At 36.8% G+C, this 24,745-nt stretch overlaps 1 protein-coding gene across 4 annotated transcripts in view; it reads left to right on the forward strand.

The window, feature by feature from the left end:
- LOC106052984 (uncharacterized) overlaps window positions 1–23,366 on the forward strand; it is a 181,471-nt gene extending 158,105 nt beyond the window's left edge. For 2 of the 4 annotated variants that reach the window (XM_056044205.1, XM_056044206.1), the window contains exons 7-15: window positions 129–267; window positions 4,769–4,884; window positions 5,967–6,039; window positions 13,488–13,599; window positions 14,743–14,880; window positions 15,363–15,490; window positions 16,032–16,252; window positions 18,260–18,344; window positions 20,524–23,366. In XM_056044205.1, the coding sequence (XP_055900180.1) occupies window positions 129–267; window positions 4,769–4,884; window positions 5,967–6,039; window positions 13,488–13,599; window positions 14,743–14,880; window positions 15,363–15,490; window positions 16,032–16,252; window positions 18,260–18,344; window positions 20,524–20,531 (1,020 nt within the window). In that variant the 3' untranslated portion in view covers window positions 20,532–23,366. The remainder of the gene's footprint in view (window positions 1–128; window positions 268–4,768; window positions 4,885–5,966; window positions 6,040–13,487; window positions 13,600–14,742; window positions 14,881–15,362; window positions 15,491–16,031; window positions 16,253–18,259; window positions 18,345–20,523) is intronic. The other 2 variants (XM_056044207.1, XM_056044208.1) reach the window with 2 other exon arrangements.
- Window positions 23,367–24,745: the final 1,379 nt, after the last annotated feature.

The following is a 24,745-nucleotide window of genomic DNA, read 5'->3' on the forward strand; positions in this document are numbered from 1 at the left end:
TCAACAGTTTTAATCTGGCCCTTGATAGGTTTAGTTTTGAAAGTGGTAGTTTTGAAGGGACATCTGTAATTCATAAGAAAAGATCGGTCTCTCGCTTTAATTGATAATGTTTTCTGCTCTGTTCGCAGGTCTTCGATGCATTCATTGTGGTCTCATCGTTTGCGCTGGACTTTGTTTTCCTGGACAGCCGATGGTACGAGACGGGCAAAGACGCGACAACCATTCTAGTCCTGCTGCTTCCCTGGCGAGTGGTGCGAATAGTCAACAGTAAGTATGTTGTCCATTTGTTGAGCAGTATCACTAAATCGTTGCTATGTGTTGGTTTCATAGGTATTGTTACAAAAAGCTTATATCAACTCACTCCTTTAGCCTGCCTGATAAAAAGTTTGTACACGTTATTTCTACCACACATCATCTCGGATCAAGTTTAAATTTTGCACAAATTATTTCCTGTTACCGGTACATAACATTGGATTGAGCCCTCGAGATCAAGTTCGGTACATTGTTTCTTTTAATGCATTTATGCATGGTAATATTCACCTAGATCCAGATAGCGCATTGATAATCTAAAAACATGAAATTTCGCTAAATACAAATCGACAAAATACATACGTTTATATTTCTACCAATAACTGACTAGAAACTTCCTTAAGTCTCGATACGTCTAGGTGTCCCTGGTTTAGCTGTATTTAGAAATAAACAAGTAACACCCGATCAAACACATAAACTTTTAATCATCATTTCGGCAATTCACACATTGCACTCTCTACTTTTGACAACTAGAATCATATAACTAACTCACTTCCGGTGATTCGCTCTTTTGTAAAAATAGATTATACATACACACATTATTATTGTTAGTCTAGATCAGTGTTTCCCATAGTGGGGTACGCGTACTCCCAGGGCTAAGGGAAGACTTTGGAGGGGGTGCGCGTTGCACCTCATTAACCATGCTGATTTTATTTTTAAATACCCATTTATTATGTTCATTCTTCTTATAGATCAGCGGTTCTTAACTTTTTTGCTCGGCGACCCCTTATTATAAACCCCCACTCTGCCGCGACCCCCACCCACACAGCAATAGAAGAATAGACAATAACAATCCATATTTTCGATGGTCTTAGGCGACCCCTGGCTAATCGTCAATCGACCCCCGAGGGGGTCGCGACCCACAGGTTGAGAACCCCTGTTATAGATACAGGGGCGAGGGGTACTCAGCGTTTCAAAAATAATAAAAGGGTACACTTTAGTCAAATGTTTGGGAAACACTGGTCTAGATCTATTACAAATGTAATTACATGAATGATCCAATCTAATTGATACAATTTACACCTATTCAGGTCTCAAGGAACACTATTGTTTTGTGGAACACCTATTCAGGCCTCGATGACCACTAGTATTTCGGGACACTTATTCAGGCCTCGATGACCACTAGTATTTCGGGACACTTATTCAGGCCTCGATGACCACTAGTATTTCGGGACACTTATTCAGGCCTCGATGACCACTAGTATTTCGGGACACTTATTCAGGCCTCGATGTCCACTAGTATTTCGGGACACTTATTCAGGCCTCGATGACCACTAGTATTTCGGGACACTTATTCAGGCCTCGATGTCCACTAGTATTTCGTGACACTTATTAAGGCCTCGATGACCACTAGTATTTCGTAACACTTTTTCAGGCCTCGATGACCACTAGTATTTCTTGGCATTTATTCAGGCCTCGATGACCACTAGTATTTCGGGACACCTATTCAGGCCTCGATGTCCACTAGTATTTCGTGACACTTATTCAGGCCTTGATGACACTAGTATTTCTTTGCATTTATTCAGGCCTCGATGACCACTAGTATTTCTTGGCATTTATTCAGGCCTCGATGTCCACTAGTATTTCGGGACACTAATTCAGGCCTCGATGTCCACTAGTATTTCGGGACACTTATTCAGGCCTCGATGTCCACTAGTATTTCGGGACACTTATTCAGGCCTCGATGTCCACTAGTATTTCGGGACACCTATTCAGGCCTCGATGACCACTAGTATTTCGTGGCATTTATTCAGGCCTCGATGACCACTAGTATTTTGTGGAACACAGTTTGTGAAATATTGACCTAAAGAATTTAACAGTGAACTCTTAACCTTTTTCAGTTTCCGCTATTACCTCTTCTTTCGTTTTATAAAAAAAAAAGTGTGTATCCTCTATCTTGACAACATTTCATCACCCTACCACACTGAAAGCTTTTTTTTTTCAGTTCTTATTATCCTATCGGAAGAATTGATTGATTTTAATACCTTTCATTTTTATGGAAGAAATGACCTACTAGAGGACTTTTCGCAGGCCAATGGACTGAAGTTATTTCAGGACACGACCCCTTCATACTCTTATCAATTTGTCACCATTCGTTATACAGCAGACGTCGAATTGACTGCCTTCCGATTCATAATGTATGACATGTCGTCTGCTAAGGCAATATGGCGGCTATTCTTCGGTTTAAATCTTTGTCAAATAAACTTTTCTTTTTTGTCTTCTTCTGTCCGTTTTATTTAGCTGTCACATCGGGGGCGGAATCTGACTAGTCGTAGGGCGGAATGTGTCTATGATCCAGCAATTCTATGGAAATTTCTCCAAAAATGTTGGAGTGTACTAGGTCTATGTCTGCCCCTGATAAGCCGATTCTGATGTGGTACGTAAGGCGATCTCAATAAATAAGTAAAATGTCGGATAAAAGTAATCGATTGTAATTTAAGGAATCGAATACATCCCTAGTCATTATTGGCTAGAGGTTTTCTCCTACTAAGAAGGGTTACATCCTCCCCCCCCCCCTGTCTTGTTTATGGCAATGATTTTGTCTGGGTGTATGGGTCATTCGGTTCTCTATGGTCTCGAGGTTGTTCTTTGCTTATTGCTCCAGACAGCTCGTCCAACTAAACCAATTTTACTCGTAGAAATTGTTTGATACAAAACTCTTGCACAAAGCTCGAAAATAGTTTTAAAAAAAAAACACCTAAACTTGCTTTCTTATTGCCTAATAGTATACCACTTTCAATTTCAAACTAGATGTAAGTAGAAAAACATATGAACTGACAAGATGGTCAACGGTATAGAACGTGTTTCAACTTGTTTCAAAAGCTGCCATCAACTCACTTCTCGACTCCAACTTTCACTCGTCCACAGCTACTTACGTATTCGTCAGCGTCAAGCCAACTTGAAAGTTACATCAGAAATTCACCGCTACTTACGTATTCGTGTCAAGCCAACTTAAAAGTTACATCAGAAATCCTAAGCCAATGCTTACACACACTCCTTAAGATGGTTTTAAGAAAGAGTAATTATTTTTTATTCTAGTGAATGTTGCAATTTATCCGCGGTTCCAATAACAAAAAAATTGTAGGCAGACTTTGAATCGGTAAAGAAATGAACATTCAACGGAATCTAATGCAGAGAAGAGAAAGCAGCAAACCTAGAAAATCAAAGAGTGCTTTTAGTCTTTGTTACATGGATTGGAACCTTGTGCTTATCCTTACATTGTAATGCTGTATTTATCCTTGCATTATAATACTGAATTAATCCTTGCAATAAAACATCGTATTTATCCTAAAAATTGATTTAAAAATATAAAGCGTTTCATGAGGCGAGCTTAGAGGATGGCGGTGTAACAGAGGTGCCCTCCGTTAGCGCTCTAAAGTTCAACTCAGACGCCATTTTGCCCTCACTGGAATAGAGGAGAGTAGCTGGCAGAAGATGGCCTCTGAAGGAGTCAGAGAACTGTCACAAAGGCTGCGGGACACAATGTTAGGCCCAAATGAAAGCTTTTACTGAAGACAGCTGCAGAAGATAGACCGCCGTCGGACAACGGTTTAGTCTGCATGAGATGTGGCAAAATATGCAGGTCAAAACTGGGTTTACTTAGTCATGTGAAATACTGCACCTAATCTTAATCTTCGGACTCGAAGACATTGCCATTATTTATAGACCAATTATCATGTCTATTCAGTACAGAATATTGATTGGGGGTAGCCCATGGCATCGTGAGTAAACAAATCTCGGTAGTTACTGAACTCTGAACTCGTATTTCGGTCCTTGAGTTCTTCTATTTGAAATTTAATACTTGCACATCTTAGCCAATTTTGTTTTATTTATTTAAAACATATACTAAAAAATACTCTTTAAAAATACTTCTGTTATACAATTTATAGAAGGATTGTTTTTTACTTTAATAACTAATGAATGTTTGATTCAAAAATAAAAGGAACATTTTTTTTTACCTCAGGATTCTTTCAATGTGGAGAGGTGCGAAATTGTATAGTCTTTTTTAAAAAGTATTCTTAATGTTTTTTTTCTTGTTTGTTCTATTGAAAGCTTACTGGGTCTTTGTTGTTGTTGTTGTTGTCGTTATATAAATAAATGTTTATATATATACAAGGCTTGTCTTCGAGTTCGTAGATTAGTGAGGGATGCAGTATTTCCCGTGGCTGCGCAGCCCCAGCGTTGACCTACATATTTTGGGCAACCATAACCATTGTCCGCAAGTGGTCGATTTAGATTTTCTTTTCGTCGTCTGCGTCTGTCCCCGGCAGCGGATTTTTTTTTGGTCTCAAATGTTTATCCCGAGGCCTTTGTGAATGACCTCCAGCTGTCTCGTTCCGAGGCCACATCCAACCAGGTGCTCTTTTAAATATAACCATGTTGTTTATCATAAAGATATATATACACATATTATTACGTGACACACATTCTTAAACTGAGTGGATGTCTCGTTGGCCAGGTTTCTTGATGACCATGAAACACAAGCACCATATCCAAATGATGAACATGAAGAGAGCCAGGAAAAAGGCTGAACTAAAAGCAGCCAAACTTCAAACTCTCTTGTCAGAAGTCAGGGTAAGCAGTTCACACTTCTTTGTCTGGACCAGTTTTTTGTTTTTTTTTTTGGGGGGGGCGGTGGCTGAGGTGGATAAGCGCTTGGATTCTGAACCTGGGGTCCTGGGTTCGAATCTTAGTTAATATTTTGATTTTTTTTTTTTTTTTTTTTTTAATTTTTTATTTTATTTTTAGGGCACCCCTGTGCCAACCCAACCCTAAGTGGACAGTAAAGGCGGTTAGTCGTTGTGCTGGCCACATGACACCTTTCTCGTTAACCGTTGGCGAAAGAAACAGATAACTTTAACATCATCTGCCCTATAGATCAATGTCTGAAAGGGGAACTTTACTTTACTTAACGGGGAGAGGGGGGGGGGTGGAAGGATTTTGGCGGGAAAAAAAGGTTAAATTTTTTTTATGTAACATTCATTACTTTATGGCTGAAAAACGAATCGCTCTATAAAGTTTTATAAAGGAGGTATTTTTGTTGTTTGTTTTTGTATTATTTACATATTTCGTGTTTAGGTTGTTTAGTAATTTTGTTACTATGGCTTCCATCACCTCATAGAAATGCTTGGGCATTAGTTTCACGCAGACAATGAGCTCATCTGATGTTGTCCACTTGGGATCAACTGCGTTGCAGGTTCTTCCAGGGTGTATCACTTTGTGCTGCAAGCTGCCTAAGGGTCAGCTACTCATAATTTGTCCTCAGGGTTGACTTCCGAAGCCTTTCTCATGTTTGGGTAGAGCTGCAAGGCAGCAGAAGTTTTGGATTCAGAGTTTCCTAAATGGGTATCTAGCCAAGACTAATTAGCCCCTCCTGCCCGAATCTTACTGGTTTAGGCGCCAGTCGCTAATGTTTGCCTTTTCTTCTGTCAAAGATAACAGTTCCACCGGATCCAGTGTCTGAACCAGGCCAGGAGTTGGACTGGTTGTCAGAGGTTATTTGAGAAGTATTTTGTAAGAAGTGGGGCTTATATCCATTTTCACTTCCGGCAAATAGCAACCTTATTTGTATTCGAAATTGAAAATTCTGATGCCTCTAAAACCAAATAACAAAAAAAATTTCAATGATTACTTTAGACAACTTGTTCTTATTGCAGAAAGATGTTCAGCTTCTTGTGGCCTTGTGTCGGTCTAATGAGATTGAAGAGAAGGATATAACAGCCTGTCTTTGTAAGTAGTTGGTAGATGTCACGGACAATCAAGTTTAATTAGGATAAATCATTACTGGCAGAATTATCCGTCAGTATTACGAAATGGAAGAATAATTGATATGCTATGTTTCTTGTTTAATTCAGTTATTTACTTTTGGTGTTTGTGTCGTGTTTATAACGGTCCAATAAGGGAAACGCCGCTATTAGTTTTAGGCGAGACTCCACCCACACTGGTTATAGATGAAGGGGGGAACACCCATAACCAACCACTAGAACTGGTTAAATTTACTTTTACACCCAGTCATGACAGACATTTTAAATTAAACATTAACTATACGTAGTCTTAGGAATAAGCAAAAATACATTGTACACCTATCAAGAAAATACAAGCCAGACTTCATATTCATTCAAGAAACAAATATAGACACACATTATAAATCACGCAAATACACATCAGACATAGGGCGGAAAGAGGGCTGGTTTAGCTTAGGGTTTGGGTGTTTTTCTCTCTGGTATCCTGGACTAGCCTGGAAAATCCAAGACAGCTTACGACAGTGCCGAACGGCGCGGGAGGATCTAAGTCTTAGTCTAAGTAAGTCTATGATTAATGTACGCTCGTCTCTCCGTATGACGTAATCATGTCGTCAGTCGGCCTAACAATATGTGTACGCACATGTAATAGACTAAAACATCACGAGCTTCAATAAACACAATGATTTTATTAGTCTCTATTTATGCTCTTTACTCCAGCCACTTGTTCTCTAAAAAACTGCCTTCCTTTTACACACAGTCCTGACACACTGCTGTTCACTCAACCATGTACACTCAAGGTCCACTGGTCATTTCATACACAGGCACACACACACTGCACTACCAGCCACGCAAAACACATATCTTATCTTATATAATACAGACGTTACTTCAAAAAAAAAAGATGATTACGTCGTACGCGTCATGCATTTAGTCATGCATATTAACCAATGACTTAAATTCTGCCAAGTCACTGGTTTTCCTGGCTAGCTCAGGCAACCCATTCCATGCTCTAATAGCACTAGGGAAGAAGGAATATTTGTACAAATTTGTCCTAGCATATGGGACGAGGAATGTGCCTTTAATACATGCATACACTTACTATCACAGTACACGTGTGTTCTCTTTGTATTGTCGTAGATAGGGTCGTGGTTATTAATAGGTTTTAGATTATAGCTTCCTCATATTCTAGCTGAAAATATTGAAACCTGCATTTTTGACTGCCTGAGTGGACGGACCACTTAGGGGGCCGATTCTGAGTTTGTGTTTCCACACAAACTATCTTAGTAACGTTGTTTTAAATTTAGTTTTTATTAAAATTTTAATGATGGAATTTGAAAATCTGAGACATTTTTTAGCATAAGTTTTGGACAGACCTGACGATTGTTCGTCCCTGACCTTGAATGTTATTTTAGTTAGATCTACGAATCCATTTTTTTTTTTCATAGTTTAGGTGAATCGGGAGCCAATTAGAAGCACATTCAAGGTCAAATATGAAACAAAACTTTACTTTATATAACTACTTTACAAAACAATGTCTTGTTTCATCTTTTTAAAAAGTTTTCACGACATTGTTTGTAGTGTTAAAAGTTCTTCATGTCCAGTCTAGATATAATATATATATATAGGTCTGTGCATCTACTTTAAAAAAAAAAACAGACATGAAAAAGTGTAAATTCTCATTATTACATAAAATTCAAACTGTTTGTCACCCAAAAGGCAACATAAAATGAATCGCATATGTAATAACAAGATTTACAGTTATTTATTATTTTAGAGTACTTATTATCAAATCTAGTTTGGGCTAACTGGCTCAAAGCTCTACATAATAATAAAGTGTGTGATCCTAATTACTTAGACTTTATTGATTTTAGGGTAGAGAATTATCTAGTTTTATTTACATATGCTTGTACAATATTCAGGCAGTACTCCAGAAATGGGGTGTTAGAGGTCAGGGATATTTGATGTTGTGCTGATTGTTCTGGGGTAGGGGGTCCTTGTATCATTTTTCTGTCTCTGGTGGTTTCAATAGTTAGGTAGTATGGCTTTGCTATAAAATAATATTTCTATTACTATTATTATATTTTTAGGTTAATCACTTTTCAATTGTTTATGATTTAATACTTGTGAATTATGAGAACTTACAAAAAAAAAAAAAAAAAGCCCACAAAAGAGGCAAGAGGGTCCATAAAAGAGGCATATAAAGCCCAAAAAAGAATCAAAGAAAAGAGGCCTAAGGCCCAAGAGTTCCTATGACGACAAATTTAAATTGAATAGCGCAAATTCTGAGGTTTCCTATTAATATATAGAGAGCTGTATTGATAAATAGTTTGGTCATTCCAAAGATTGTCTATTTAGCTAACATTACAGAGCCAACTCCTAAATTCATAAACAAGCTGAACAAATTAATTAGAGGCTTTATATTTAATAACATTATTAGGAGCATTAGGCACACTACACTCATTCAAAACAAAGAGGATGGGAGGAAAAACTTGCAAGATGTTAAAACAAAAATACATTCGCTAAGGCTAAAATTTGTAGGTCAAGTAGTTAGAAACCCAACAAACTTTCCTTTGACAATTTACTATTATGGTTTAAGATTAAGTAGTCTTCTTCCAATACATAATGATACTCCTCACTATTTTGGTACAGCCATTCATCCATTTTACAGATCTATCTCAAGAATTTTACCTGGTAATGAACATTTAATACACAACAAAACCAAAGAATCATACACAACACTTAAAAAGCTGTTACAAGAAAGCTTATTGAATAAGATTAAGTGGGGGAGAGTTCTTGGGCTGACAGAATTCAAGGACACATTCAGAAACCTACACAGCAAACATATCCCACCAAAAGCTAGAGCAATAACCTATAGATATATCTTTGAGATGACTATAGTTACAAAACGGGCTAATGTGAATAAGATTAAGTGGGGGAGAGTTCTTGGGGTGACAGAATTCAAGGACACATTCAGAAACCTACACAGCAAACATATCACACCAAAAGCTAGAGCAATAACCTATAGATATATCTTTGAGATGACCCCTATAGTTACAAAACGGGCTAATGTGAATAAGATTAAGTGGGGGAGAGTTCTTGGGGTGACAGAATTCAAGGACACATTCAGAAACCTACACAGCAAACATATCACACCAAAAGCTAGAGCAATAACCTATAGATATATCTTTGAGATGACCCCTATAGTTACAAAACGGGCTAATGTGAATAAGATTAAGTGGGGGAGAGTTCTTGGGGTGACAGAATTCAAGGACACATTCAGAAACCTACACAGCAAACATATCACACCAAAAGTTAGAGCAATAACCTATAGATATATCTTTGAGATGACCCCTATAGTTACAAAACGGGCTAATGTGAATAAGATTAAGTGGGGGAGAGTTCTTGGGGTGACAGAATTCAAGGACACATTCAGAAACCTACACAGCAAACATATCACACCAAAAGCTAGAGCAATAACCTATAGATATATCTTTGAGATGACCCCTATAGTTACAAAACGGGCAAATGTCCATAAATGTAAATTATGCCATCTTAAAATGCTGATAACGAGAAGCATATATATTTGGAATGTCCATTATTCCTTAAAGTTAAAAATACTGTAAGAGACTTGCTAGAAGCTAACTGTGGCAACTATGTGAATGTTAACTTGTCTATTGTTTTAAACAAGCTGCCAAAACTGAAAAATAAAATTATTTAGAACTTCAAATTGATTATTGTTTCTGAATATCGGAATCTTGTTTGGACTAGCAGGCTCAAAGCTTTACATAATAATAAGATGTTTGATTCTAATTACTTGGAATTTACATTTAGGATAATTATTAATGTCAGGGTAGAGAATTATTTAGTTTAATTTTTGAATGGTTGTACAATACTTAAGCAGTATTCCAGAAATAGGGTTGGTGATATTTAGTATTCTAACATATACCGGTGGGTAGATGAAAAGAAATGTGTGTTTATTTGTGTTTATATATGTATAAAGAATAGGTGTGTATGGTTATGCATGTACTAATTAATATGTAAATATATTTGTGTATTTAGTTTTGGTCCCGGTTAGCTATTTATTAGTTTTTGAAATGCTATTCTTATGCCATATTTGTGGCTCTGAATAATCCATCACATCTGATGGTTTCAGTACCTATCTGGTATGTGGGTGCGGTCATGCATGTGTTAGTGTGTAAGTGTTGGTGTGTATTTACTTTTATATTTGGTTGATTATCCTTTAGTTCAGTGATTCCCAAAGTGGTCTATATAGACCCCCAAGGGTCTACGAAGACTTCCAAGGGGTCTACGAAAGATTTTTAAAAAATTGGGGGTCTATGAGATGTCCACGGGGGTCTACGATAATAAATTTCATTGAATCAGGTCGCGACTTTAATTTTCACATCCCATTAATGTAATTATTCCTTAAACTAATCTATGATTTGTACCTTAGTTAAATATGTATCATGCTTTTCAAACGAAAGATTGTTGCATTTAATTTCAATACTTATTTCAATAGCTTGATTTTATCTACATGTAACACATTTTTGATGTTTTGCTCACTAAGCCTCAGACTAATTTAGCTTATACAACCACTTCAGTCAAGTACAATTTCTTTCCCTTGTTCCTGATACCCAACAAAACAATTAATTACCAAAACTTAATTAACTAATGGGTTTAATTTTTAAATTGATTCTCGTGTTGTCAGCTATGTACAAAAACACTCATTAAGAGTTGTACATATTAGCATTTAGTAAATGTGTTATTAATGTGCACAATCTTGGGATTTTATCGCTTAGTCTATATCCATATATTGTGTATCCATTCGAGTTAAAATTGACGACTATATTTTGAAAATGCGTGTTCTGGCCACATGACACCCTCGTTAACCGTTGGCCAAAGATTTTTTCACTATTTCCCAAAGATGACGTTGTCAAAAACACACAAGACAAACAGAAAAGATTCAGGATCTCACAGCAAGAAATGTCAAATTTGTTCAGAAATTGTTCAAAGTTCATTTGGCAGTCCTATTATCCCGCAGCAGACACGATAGGGGTCCTCCTACATCCAACATGTGCTTGCATCTGACAAGATACGCAATGCTTGGGCTTACATCTGACAAGATACGCAATGCTTGGGCTTACATCTGACAAGATACGCAATGCTCGGGCTTACATCTGACAAGATACGCAATGCTCGGGCTTACATCTGACAAGATACGCAATGCTTGGGCTTACATCTGACAAGATACGCAATGCTTGGCCTTACATCTGACAAGATACGCAATGCTTGGCCTTACATCTGACAAGATACGCAATGCTCGGGCTTACATCTGACAAGATACGCAATGCTCGGGCTTACATCTGACAAGATACGCAATGCTCGGGCTTACATCTGACAAGATACGCAATGCTCGGGCTTACATCTGACAAGATACGCAATGCTCGGGCTTACATCTGACAAGATACGCAATGCTCGGGCTTACATCTGACAAGATACGCAATGCTCGGGCTTACATCTGACAAGATACGCAATGCTCGGGCTTACATCTGACAAGATAGGCAATGCTTGGCCTTACATCTGACAAGATACGCAATGCTTGGGCTTACATCTGACAAGATACGCAATGCTTGGCCTTACATCTGACAAGATACGCAATGCTTGGCCTTACATCTGACAAGATACGCAATGCTTGGCCTTACATCTGACAAGATACGCAATGCTTGGGCTTACATCTGACAAGATACGCAATGCTTGGCCTTACATCTGACAAGATACGCAATGCTCGGGCTTACATCTGACAAGATACGCAATGCTCGGGCTTACATCTGACAAGATACGCAATGCTTGGGCTTACATCTGAAAAGATACGCAATGCTTGGCCTTACATCTGACAAGATACGCAATGCTTGGCCTTACATCTGACAAGATACGCAATGCTTGGCCTTACATCTGACAAGATACGCAATGCTTGGCCTTACATCTGACAAGATACGCAATGCTTGGCCTTACATCTGACAAGATACGCAATGCTTGGCCTTACATCTGACAAGATACGCAATGCTTGGGCTTACATCTGACAAGATACGCAATGCTTGGCCTTACATCTGACAAGATACGCAATGCTCGGGCTTACATCTGACAAGATACGCAATGCTCGGGCTTACATCTGACAAGATACGCAATGCTTGGGCTTACATCTGAAAAGATACGCAATGCTTGGCCTTACATCTGACAAGATACGCAATGCTTGGCCTTACATCTGACAAGATATGCAATGCTTGGCCTTACATCTGACAAGATACGCAATGCTTGGCCTTACATCTGACAAGATACGCAATGCTCGGGCTTACATCTGACAAGATACGCAATGCTCGGGCTTACATCTGACAAGATACGCAATGCTCGGGCTTACATCTGACAAGATACGCAATGCTTGGGCTTACATCTGACAAGATACGCAATGCTTGGCCTTACATCTGACAAGATAGGCAATGCTTGGCCTTACATCTGACAAGATACGCAATGCTTGGCCTTACATCTGACAAGATACGCAATGCTCGGGCTTACATCTGACAAGATACGCAATGCTCGGGCTTACATCTGACAAGATACGCAATGCTCGGGCTTACATCTGACAAGATACGCAATGCTCGGGCTTACATCTGACAAGATACGCAATGCTCGGGCTTACATCTGACAAGATACGCAATGCTCGGGCTTACATCTGACAAGATACGCAATGCTCGGGCTTACATCTGACAAGATACGCAATGCTCGGGCTTACATCTGACAAGATACGCAATGCTCGGGCTTACATCTGACAAGATAGGCAATGCTTGGCCTTACATCTGACAAGATACGCAATGCTTGGGCTTACATCTGACAAGATACGCAATGCTTGGCCTTACATCTGACAAGATACGCAATGCTTGGGCTTTATGAGGGTCTATGCCTTTAGTTACAATTAAAGTCCAACATATCTACCACACATAATACAAGGGGTTAATGTGGATGGTGTACTCAGGTATTATCCAACTGTAGGTGAAGCTTGCTTTCTGCACCATTGAATACAGGCTGGAGTGTCCAGAGAACTTATTACTATGACTTTTATTTTTCCGACATAATTAAGGAAGCCTCTACAAATTGAACAGAGAAGGCTCCGTTTTCCAGATGGCCATGACAGTTCATTGTCATCAAACCAACATTATTAGACTCGCTGCATTTATGTTTGGAATACAAAACTTTAACTTTAATTTACTTTATTATTGCTTTTAATGTATTTAAATGAGGTCTAGAAGTATGTTCATAATGTGAACATCAGATATATTTAGGAATATTGAAGTGTATCAATTTTTTTTTGACACAAAGGTGACACATCTGCCTTGCTAACCGCATCATAGCCTTCGTAAAAATCAATGTTTTTATTCGCAGACGGTAAAGGCAGACGGAGCGTGACCTTGAGCGCCATGTCGACTTGCACCTCCCTGATGCTGATCTCAACGCTGGGCAAAGATGCTGTTCAGGAGGATGACATCTATGGAAAGTAGGTTCACTTTAATCATAGAAACTTTAAAATGATAAGCAAAATGTGCTAATTATAAAATAATACTTTAAAAAAAAAAGAAGCTTATATAAGGGAAACAACTGTACATTTCAAACCATATTTATCAGTACAATAAGATTTATTCCCCTTAATGATTATCGAACTAAATTAATTAATTTTTTAAATTGATTCGTGTTTTGTTTGGTACAATAAATAATTGTGTAAAATTTCAAGATGATCCGAAAATGGGTGCGGGAGAAATAACTTGAACAAAACTTGCCGCAGAGTGAGTTGATATAATCTATGCCAAAAAAATGTGTACCAGTTTTCTCTTTACGAGAATCATTGGTATCAAAGATTAACAAAATCATATTTGAGTTAGTAACATCTGTTATCAGTTCTTCAAAACTAGAAATTCTACAAAGTGCCAGTGGGATGAATGGAAAACTATAAATAGCTGGCTGTTTGGTGTATCCGGTGTAAAGAGTACAGGAAGTGTTGATTTACCTTCACCTTTACCCTTACCTTCACCTTTACCTATCCCTTAGTCTGTTGAACCGTTGGGGGCACCAAGCAAGATTTGTCGACCGTCTTTCTCCATTCCTCCCTGTCTTTTGCCTTGTTTAAAACCTCCATTCTATGATTGTTGATTTGCTATGTAATTAAAATGGTGTACGATAAATTGTGTGCATTTTTTTAAAGCAGAGTAAAAACCAAATGTGTAAGTTATTTTCTCAATATTTAGTTGGTAACTGAGGTCTTTTGTTTTAGCGTCCTTGACATTATTTAGAATTGTAAGAGTTATGAACATTTCCAATAGCATGCACAATATCTTATCTTATCTTGTATAATACAGACGTTACTTCAAAAAAGAAGATGATTACGTCATACAATACGCTCTGATCCAATCTCTAGTAGACACGTTGAGAGGAGGGGGGGTATCTAGACAAATGCTTCAATGTCTTTGAGCAGCTCAGCAAACAAAACTGAGCTAGACTCAAACTTTCTAATCGACTTCAAGATTTGCATTCGGTCCTCCTCGGGTAACCATTTGGTTTAGGCCACTCGGCCAGCATTCCATAGTTAGTGAAAAAGTAAATTCTGAAAGAAAAACTCGATACCATTTGCTGCTTTTATCTTCAGGGTTTTCAAAGAAGCTCTGAATGAAGGCGACAATGCCGAGATGAACTCAGAGATCCAGCAAGCTGAGGAAGCTGCAATTGATGCTGCCATTGAGCTTGATGAGAAGATCAAAGCTAGAAGGAAGTCCAAGAAGTACAAGTCAGTGCATTAATGGCTCTTTTCACGTTCCGTAATGACGTAATTAGTTAATGTGTAGTGTTTATTAATCTCTAATCCTCTACCGTTAGTTATGACGTAACTTCCTGCACTCTCTTCCCTAGTCTTATGGAAGTTGGGGCATTGACATGATCTGTTTTCATTCCTCTCTGTCATTTGCCTTGGCTAGAATCTATTTTAACTCTTTCTCTCCGTAATTTCTTACCACATTCTGGTGGAATCAACGCTGGCATCGTCAGTTAGTAGAGAAAGAGTTAATGACAGGCCCGCCCATTTTTTGATGTTGTCTTCCCATCACTTTCTCTTGTCTGTTTAGAATTTCCACATTTGTGGAGCTCTCTTGTAGCTCTATTCTCTTATGTTCACTTTCCATACTATTTCATTCATTGATAAGTATCTGTTACATATGATGTTGGTCTCGCTAATCTATTTGACTTCATCCAATGTTAACTGTTTCTGGCTAGAAGCAAGAAGACGCGAGTCAAACGCAGCTACACAGTACCCAGGAGGACGGCCAGTGTGGACATCCCTGAGCCGGACATCAATGAGAACGATAGCAACATTTTTTACATCAACGACAGTTATTTGCGAGGTCAGTCCATGGTCAAACTAAGACTTTAAAAACTTTGACCTATCCGAATCAAGTTTGCGACAGTCCATTCAAGAACGCGATGTTCCTTTCAAAACCGTTATTGGCTCCAGATCTGAGTCTAGTACTCAAGCCAAATTTACATTTATTTATTTTTTACTTGAAATATTATAACGGTCCAACAGAGCTTCCGTCATGTGACCAATGAGCTAGTAATGTTTTTCTAAGCAATATACATATACTGTTAAATTTCTAAGAGCCGTTTTTTGAGATCAACAGCCTTGCAGCTTCCAACTTTTTGGTTCCACGTTCTATGAAGTTCTGACTTGAATAGAGGTTGTTTTGTTTTTTTTAAAGCGTTCCGCAAAATACTCAGAATGTGCGCGAAGTGTTCCTTTAATTAAAAAAAAAAAGGGGAAACATTGCTTAAGATGATATAAATACGAAGTTATCTAGTTTACTATATTAATAGTAATTTTAATTTTTGATGTTGTGTTTTTGTAAGGCAAGGGAAGTAACTACTTTTGTTTTTCTCTATATATAGCTGCTGCTCAGGCTACCTCCCCTAGCGGCAGCGGCGATTTTCCTCCTGTACCCGGAGGACTGACCAATTGCAACATGGTCAGCGAGGAGGACGAACATCATTGCAACCATACTGGACACACAACAGCGGTGGCACAGACGTCAGCGCGGTCAAAGTACCAGAGCACCGCGTCTCTCCGGAGCCTGCCGGTGCGGAAAGGCAGTCGATCCAATAGCATGGTGGTAGGTGTCTGGTTCGAATCTTTAACGTCATATTTGATTTCATGTTAAATTAACCTGCTTCATCTAACACTTCATATTTCTTCAGTACCTATATGGCCAGTATCTTTTTTTTTTTTTTAGCTTTCTTTGACTCGCCCATTTTCATTGTATAGATTTGAAATGCATAATCTATAACAGTGTTTCCCAAACTGTGTTCCGCGGAACCTTAGTGTTTCTAGGTTGTCCACGAACTATTGTAATTATTAACTCGTAGGCCACGATGTGAATTAATGTCTATTAAAAAAAAATAAGTAAAGTGTTCCGATTAATACTAATTAATTAATAATTAATAGGATGGCTGCCTGGTCGTGCGGTTTGCGCGCTTGACTGTCGTTTGGATTTATCGATGGTCCCGGGTTCAAACCCTGCCCGCTCCCATCCCCCGTCGTCCTGCGGGAGGTTTGGACTAGGAAGTAAACTATCCTCAACTCTGAAGGAACATCCGAAACATGTAAAACATTTTACAAAACATAATACTGTAGCCAGAATCTGCAAAGTGTTCCGTTAAGGGAAAAAAAGGTTTGGGAAAAACTGATCTATAAGATCTCAAAATTATATTAACCAGTAGGCAAACAATGTGGTTGAGATCTTGTTAATATAGAGTCCAATTGTACCAGTGTCATGTTTTTTTTTTTCACTCTCATTTTCGTCTGACATTTCTTCACATAGATATTTGAGATTTCTTTCTATAGATATTTGCATGAAGGTACGAGCACAGTTGTACTTAGTAAATGTTTCTAGCCTAAATTTTAGGTTAGTTTGTACATTAAATGAGTTATAAGCCTTTTGTTGTATTGAATGAGACACGTTAAAATTATAGGGCATGGTGGCTGAGTGGTAAGGCACTTGGCTTTCAAACCGAAGGGGTCTCGAGTTTGAGTCATGTTGAACAGTGGTGTAGCTAGGGATTTGGGGGCCCAGTGGAGGCGGGGCTTGGCCTCTTTAGGGGCCCATGCGTTTTGACATTCGACATCTTGACATAAGATAATGGCGTAGTATTTAATGTAAAAACAAATTTTGAACACTCATTTATGGAGCTCCCTCAAGTGGTTGCCCGGGTGGATTTTTTAAAATTTGGACCCACCCTATCTACGCCACTGCTGTTGAGGTCTGGTATTTTAAACTTCAGGATTTTTGGGCGCTCTTGAGTCCACCGAATTCTAATGGGTACATGTACCTAACGTAAGTGAGGGGCGTAAAGGCGCTTGGTTGTTGCGCTGGCCAAACAACAGGGTTTGCATCATCAGCCCCACAGATTGCAAAAGTTTGAAATGGGGGCTAACTCTTTTGAAAATGCCAAAATTTGAAGACTTATTTCCTTTTTTTTTTTTTGGAAGATCAAAATAACTTTAACACACACACACACACACACACACACTGATCCATAGTCTGTTGGGTCTTTGGGACACCACGCGTGCTCTGCTGACTATCTCTTTTCATTCCTCTCATTCTTTTGCCAGGATTTAGAGTCTCTACCATTGATAGAAAAGATAATAAATCTGACCTGCAGGCCTGCAACAATAAAGATTAATCTATATTTTCCAGCAAAGATGCATTTTATATACATGTGTTGGGGGGGGGGGGCGACATTACAAAGTAATGTTATTCTGTTAATAGGTAAGTAATACAATTGCTATATATAGAGATTTCCCAGCTGGCAAGGTGACCACTTCCCAAAACGATCACGTGGTTTGGGAGGGTGAGGGACTTACTCTGTCCTAAACTTTTCACCGGGGACAAATAATCATCCTCAGTAGCATCGCTAATAATAATGAGTAACTAGGCCAAACTAATAAGAGTACCCTAATAAGTTGGCTGCTACCTTAAGAAGAGCCCTCTGACCTTTGAAAATATGGCATCCACAAGCCGAGATCTGTTGACATGACAGATCTACTTGTGGGGGAAAAAAACTACGTTGACCTGTACGCTGACCTCGACCTTTGACCGTGTTTCTATGTTGTTCAACAGATCTATGTTCCTGAGTTTGATGAGCCGATCGAGATCCCAATCAAAAAGCAAAGAAAGCGGAAGCCCTCTGTGCATTTTGACTCTAGTAAGAAGCTTTGCTTGCCACTGCGCATGTCTAGATATTAGCATAGAACTTCCCCCATGTATTTGTGTGCTGTCGTCTGCTGGGTGAAGGCCGAACACACTATCTTATGCACAGCGTTATATGTCCACGACACTATCCACTGTTTTGCACGCTACTAGCATGCTTAGATATCGAAATGGTGGTGTTCGAACTCACTGCATGATTACTGATAGTAATGTTATGTCTAATTTTGTCTAATTTATTATTTTAATCCCACCACTGCATGATTCAATGTTGCTGATACCACGGCTTTTCTATAGTGGAGAGAGAGAGAGACCAGGGGTGGACTGGCTATATGGGCAGTTGTGCAAATCCCCCGTGGGCCGGTAGTACCACAGTAGTCTTCTTTTTGACGTTACGTCTGTGATTTATAAGATAAGGGCCGCATGGATGCCACTATGGCACGTTAAAATTGTTAAAGGTTTTATAGTAGCCTATTCTCTTCTGAGCGTGTGTACATTTATCGACACATTATCAAACTTAACATAAGGACTTTGATGACAGGTAGACGCGATAGACCTATAATTGGATGTCCGTACAATTTATGGGCCAGATGGTATAGAAACGCCCGGGCCGCTTTTTGACACTCAGTCCGCCCTTGACAGGGACACTCGTGTTGTTACGAAATGTAAAAGAAATGAATAATAAATATGTTGTCACGTTCATGGACTGAGGACTGTTTATGGACAGTCCACGTCATCAACTAAACGAGTTCCCAATCAGCAGACGATTAATGACAAAAATGAATTGTTCATTTCCTTGAACAATGTTCCACGCTTAAGTTTCGAATTGATAAATATCAAAATAATGTATTTGTCAACTAAAGCACGGCGAAATCGAGATAATTGAAGTTTAAATTAATATAACTGTTTGTTCAAGTACCGTATATGAGTCAAGGTCTTCAGATTAGCTAATGACAGGAACAGGGCTCATATATATAGGTCTGTGGTTCAGACTTATAAATCAAGTTTATAGAATTGATAAAATATACGCAAGTTGTTTTTGCAGTTTGAAAACGAAACATAGGCCTACATTTCCTGGACCAGCAATAAAACTGCTCAGACAGATCTATATAGGTCTAAATGTTTGTATGTGTATATATATATTGTGATACATTTGTTTCCAAATATACTTTTATTTACATTGCTAATGTCACATGACACCCTGACAGTGGGCTATTTACATTTTCTGATCTTTTTTAAAAAATACAGTTCTATAATATTGGGATATTTTTGTTTCCAAATATACTTTTATGTACATTGCTAATGTCACATGACACCCTTACAGTGGGCCATATACATTCTCTGATCTTTTTAAAAATACAGTTCTAGGCTACCTTTCAGCTGTTGTTAATTTCAAGCAGTGTTATTTATAGCTTTTTTTCTGCTAAAGAATGACAACTACCTCTATTTGTAGTTATAATCATAAGATTATTTTTTTCATTATTCTAAAGATATTAAGGTATAATAAATGAAATGTATCAATCTTTGGGTCATATTATTAAAATGTCATGTTATTAATTTAAGTGCTGACATTAAAAAAAAAAATTCAGCAGTGTAAAATATTTTACTAATTCCAGAATTAAAAAATTAACTCAATTACATGTAGAAGAGATTGTGAACGCTATTATCCCGATATATGTAGCATTTCCATAAAACTCAAGGGCACTAATTACATTTGAAAAAGTAGAGATTGATCCTTAGATCTGGAGTAATTCCCAGCATCTTGTTCGTTGTCAATGGGGTTTCTGAATCGGAGCTGTTTGGAGTGCAAAGAGAGACAACTGAGAATCAGAAATTGTTAAACAAAACATAATTTGCCAGTACTTACTTCCCTTGATGAGCTTCTTTTGTTCAAGCTAGAAGACTTATATCTGTAGCTACCATTATAAATAATAAAACTGTATACAAGTGTAAGACCAACATCTAATACATTGAAATATGTCTGACCATTGAACATTCTCAGACTTCTTGTGTGACTATAATGTCATCACCTTTTAAAGCTACTGGTGCTTTTTAGTATTAGTTAAATTTTTTTTGGTTCAGGTTGCAAAAGATGAAGTCTACATGCAACAATAAATACTGAATTACTGAAAGCTGTAATAATAATTTTTAAACAAATTTTATTTTTACTTCCACAGACGTTTGAAGTGACAACACAAGTCACCTATCTTTGAAATAGCGGTACACTGGCACTCTACAAATGATCAAAAACTGAAATACAGTCTACAAGTGACCTATCACTGAGATAATAGTCTACAAATATACTGGGTAGTCTACAAATGACCTATCCCTCAATCAATATGGTTCAAAAGTATTGGATGCATATTATAAAATTAATCAGAAAGAATTTTTTTCAGGAACAGCAACTTGTGTGATCAAAATGGTTAGGTTGAGTATCAAGATATAGTTAAAATTAATGCATTATTATAGATCAATGTTTCCCAAACTGTGTTCCATGGAACCTTAGTGTTCCGCAAGACCTGAACAGCTGTTCCACGAACTACTGGAATAATTAACTAGTGCACTACTATGTAAATTAACCACTCTAAAAAAATAAAGCGTTCCACTAAATACTCAGAATGTACAAAGTGTTCCATAAGAGAAAACATTTGGGAAACACTGCTGTAGATGAGAATAGTTTAGTAAATCCAATTTGGACATGAAACTGAACTAGCTGGGAAAAGTGTACAAGCATAAGATTGTAGTTTTAATTTTTTTTAAGTACTTTGTATGCTTATGTAAGATTGTGTGTGTGTATTCTTATGTCATTTAATAGTTAATTTTTTAGCACTGTCAGGATCAAGATTTATTACAGAGAAACAAAACTCATTGTGGTGTTTATTGAGAAATAGTCATTTGTTATGCACTTTGGACTGTCGTCATAATAGTTCCAAGTTCAAACCCTGCCTACTTCCATCCCCTGCCATCCTTCATGAGGTTTGATCAAGGATGTACTTACTATCTTGATTTCTGAAGGAACATCTGAAACTTAAAAAAAACAAAACATGCATATTTTTTTCTGAAATGACAGGTCTGAAGCGGAACCAGCATTTAACTGAATCTTCATATGAACAAGTCTATCATGTTGGAAGATATCAGAAGAGTAGGCCTATATAGTTATTTCTCAAAGTCCCTTTAGCTCTAAGAGCTAGTTCATATTTTTTTTTGTAGTTAAAATATAGATTATTTATAAAATTTAATAATGTCAAATTGAGAAACATAAATCAAAAAAAAAAAAAGAAAGAAACATAGTTAAATAGAAACTGCTTTCTTCACTAATAATATTCATAATAAGTTATTAATTAAACATAAGACAGTATAATAAATAGTAAGGATCTCTTTTTTCTGGGATTAAATTATTTCATTATTTCTTGTCAATTTTTTAAAAATATTCCTGATCAGGTTCAATTATAATTTCTTTAACTCATTACTGAAAATTCCATTTAGCATCATCAACATTTTTATTTGAATTTTTTAAAATGAATTGTGATTGTTTACAATTTTAGTTTATTTTTTTAATGTTGGTAACTCACGCCCTCTAGGGAGACTGTTTTGGCATGTGGCTATAGTTCTAATGTGTGTAGGCCAAATATGTTGAAACAGTCATTGGAAGTACACTGATCTAGCATTTCTATCATTATTATAGTTTGTAATTTTTGGAAATTTAGTTTGAGAAAGAGATCAATTACTAGTACTTTTGATTACAATTTATTACTTTTGAAAAAAACTTAACATCTTTGTCAAAGAATAATTGTTGTCATAATATTTTTAAACATGTCTACTAGTTTTGATTTCAACAAAAAGTTTTCTTCATGAGCTAAGTGGCTACCTAGTCTTGATGATCGTAAATTCCAAACCTGGTATGTCTTTGGTTAGCACATTAACTGAATAATAGGAAACAATATAGTGCAAAGTATAGAAGTAAAGGCTTCTTACAATGATTTAAAATAAATGCTACCTGGCCAATTCGCCCATACAACTTGTTGATCCCACGATGGTTTAGCATTCAAGATTTACAAAAAAGTGTGTCAAATGTGAAGTTTCCTGAGCTAGCCAGGAAAACCAGTGACTTGGCTGAATTTAAGTCATTGGTTAATATGCATGACTAAATGCATGACGCGTAGGACATAGCTTCTTTTTTTAAGTAACGTCTGTATTATATAAGATAAGATAAGTTTAATGGAGCTAGTGATAGTGTCTAAATATAAATACATATGTAAGTCAAGGGCATTAAATCAAAATAAGAAACTAGTAGACAATCTGCTGTTGTTTATTTATGAATGTTCAAATCATCACGCACAATCTTTTGATTCATTACCTTTTTTTAAAGCATATTTTTAGTTTACACATATTGTTTTTTTGGATAACAAATAAAGTAACATTTTTCATTAAACTTTTGTTTTAATTTTGGCCATAAACTTGAGAATGTTTGAAAACATGTATGCCAGGTTAGACTGATGGAGTCTGCTTCATCTCTGGCATAGTATTTGTGTTATTGTGTATACTTTTTGATTATTTTCTTGCACCAATGTTAAATAGATCTATAGCTCCAATGCTAGAATCTATTTTTAGAATGCTTGTCTGTATGCAAGAGAGAGTTCATGTCTGAATGAGAATGTCAAATGATAAAGAAATCTATAATAAAGTTACAAAGAAACTGTAACCCTTGGAATTATTCCCTTCATTGTTACATATATTAGTCTAATATAAGTGTTAATGCTCTGATATCTTCGTGAATTTCATGTCTATATATAGTTTATTGTTGCTCTTATGACAGCATTAATGATCATTATTTATATATTGAATCTCTTACATTATGTCCACTGTGTATACACTGAAAAAGCTAAATCAATTTAATATTTCCTGTGAACATTGCAGTGTTGGATTGTGTTCATAATTATCTTTAGCCATATCTTTTTTTCTTTAATAGATGTTTTTTTTTACATATTTATTAAATAGTTATATTATAATTATATAGCAACTTTAAAAAAAAAAAGAAGGGGGCAGACAAGATTTAACTCCTAAAGAAGGATGAAAAGTGAGTTGTGGATATTGGTCTCATCTTATGTTTTCTTATATGTTAAAGACGATACTTCTATGGCAAAATTATATAATATAATATAGGGCGGTGCGCTTTGCTTCTGAATCGGGGTCTGGGGTACCAATCCTGGGATTTTTTATTTTGGGATCTTGTGGCACCTCTGACTACACCCAGCTCTAACGAGTACCTGACATTAGTTGGGGAAAAGTAAAGGCAGTTGGTTATTGTGCTTGCCACATGACACCCTCGTTAACCGTAGGCCACAGAAACAGATGACTGTTATCTGCCCTATAGACTACAAGGTCTGAAATATATATAATATATATTGGGGCTAAGTTTTACATTTGGCATAATTAGCCTTTTTTGTTGTCAGGCTGTGAAAAACTGAAACTCATAGGATTTATCCATTCTGATGTGATCCAAAGCAAAGAAGTAACTTCTGTAATATATAAGATAAGAAGATAAGGTTTCTTTTAGTGTTTCTAGATTTTTTTATTTTTTTTAAAAAGAGGAATAATTGGTTGAAAGACAACAAGGAAGAGGCTGCTGAGAGCAGCGTGGGGAGGAAGAACTGTTTTTAGTGTTTTGGTCAGCTAGATAATTATTCATTTGTAAAAAGAATTACAATAATTATAGAGAGTAATGATTTGCATTTGTTCTTATGCTAAATTAACATTGGTATTAAATGATGTAAATCAACTATGACATTATGTTATTGCTATGTGATATCACATTTTATTTCCTTCTATAAAACATTTGTGATTCAGAAATGGTCAAGAGTTTTAACTCTTTCTCTCCATAATTATTTTCCATGATCCGACGGAATTATTCATTTTGTTCATTGGTAGTTCACTTCTCTGTTATGATTAAACTTCTATAACTGTGTTATCAGAAAATATTTTATTTGGTATAGAACTGAAGAGGAATCCATGCTCTATTATCTAACACTAATTGATGTTTATAAAAAAACACAAATTATTTTTATGGGGTCAAATCAACCATGGTATCGTCAAATAGGAAAGAAAGAATTAAAATACCTCAATAAAGCAGTCTTAGTCTTAGTTTAAATCCTGTTTTTACAAAGAAAAACTTTCTCTAAGATACAATGATTATCATATCATTGTACAATATTGGAGATTTACTGTCTCTCTGACTGGATTTAAATATGTTATAATTTTGATGATAGTTTTAGCTAGAAAGTCTATGTTTAAGCTTTTAGTCTCAAGCCAAATAAAAAAATTTAAAAAGAATAAACAAGGAAGCATAAAATGGTAAAATGACTGACTAGGCTTATGTTGAGACTAACAGTCATTGCTCCA

Source organism: Biomphalaria glabrata, chromosome 10 (genome assembly GCF_947242115.1).
Source record: "Biomphalaria glabrata chromosome 10, xgBioGlab47.1, whole genome shotgun sequence".
In the NCBI taxonomy this organism is placed as follows: Eukaryota; Metazoa; Mollusca; class Gastropoda; family Planorbidae; genus Biomphalaria; species Biomphalaria glabrata.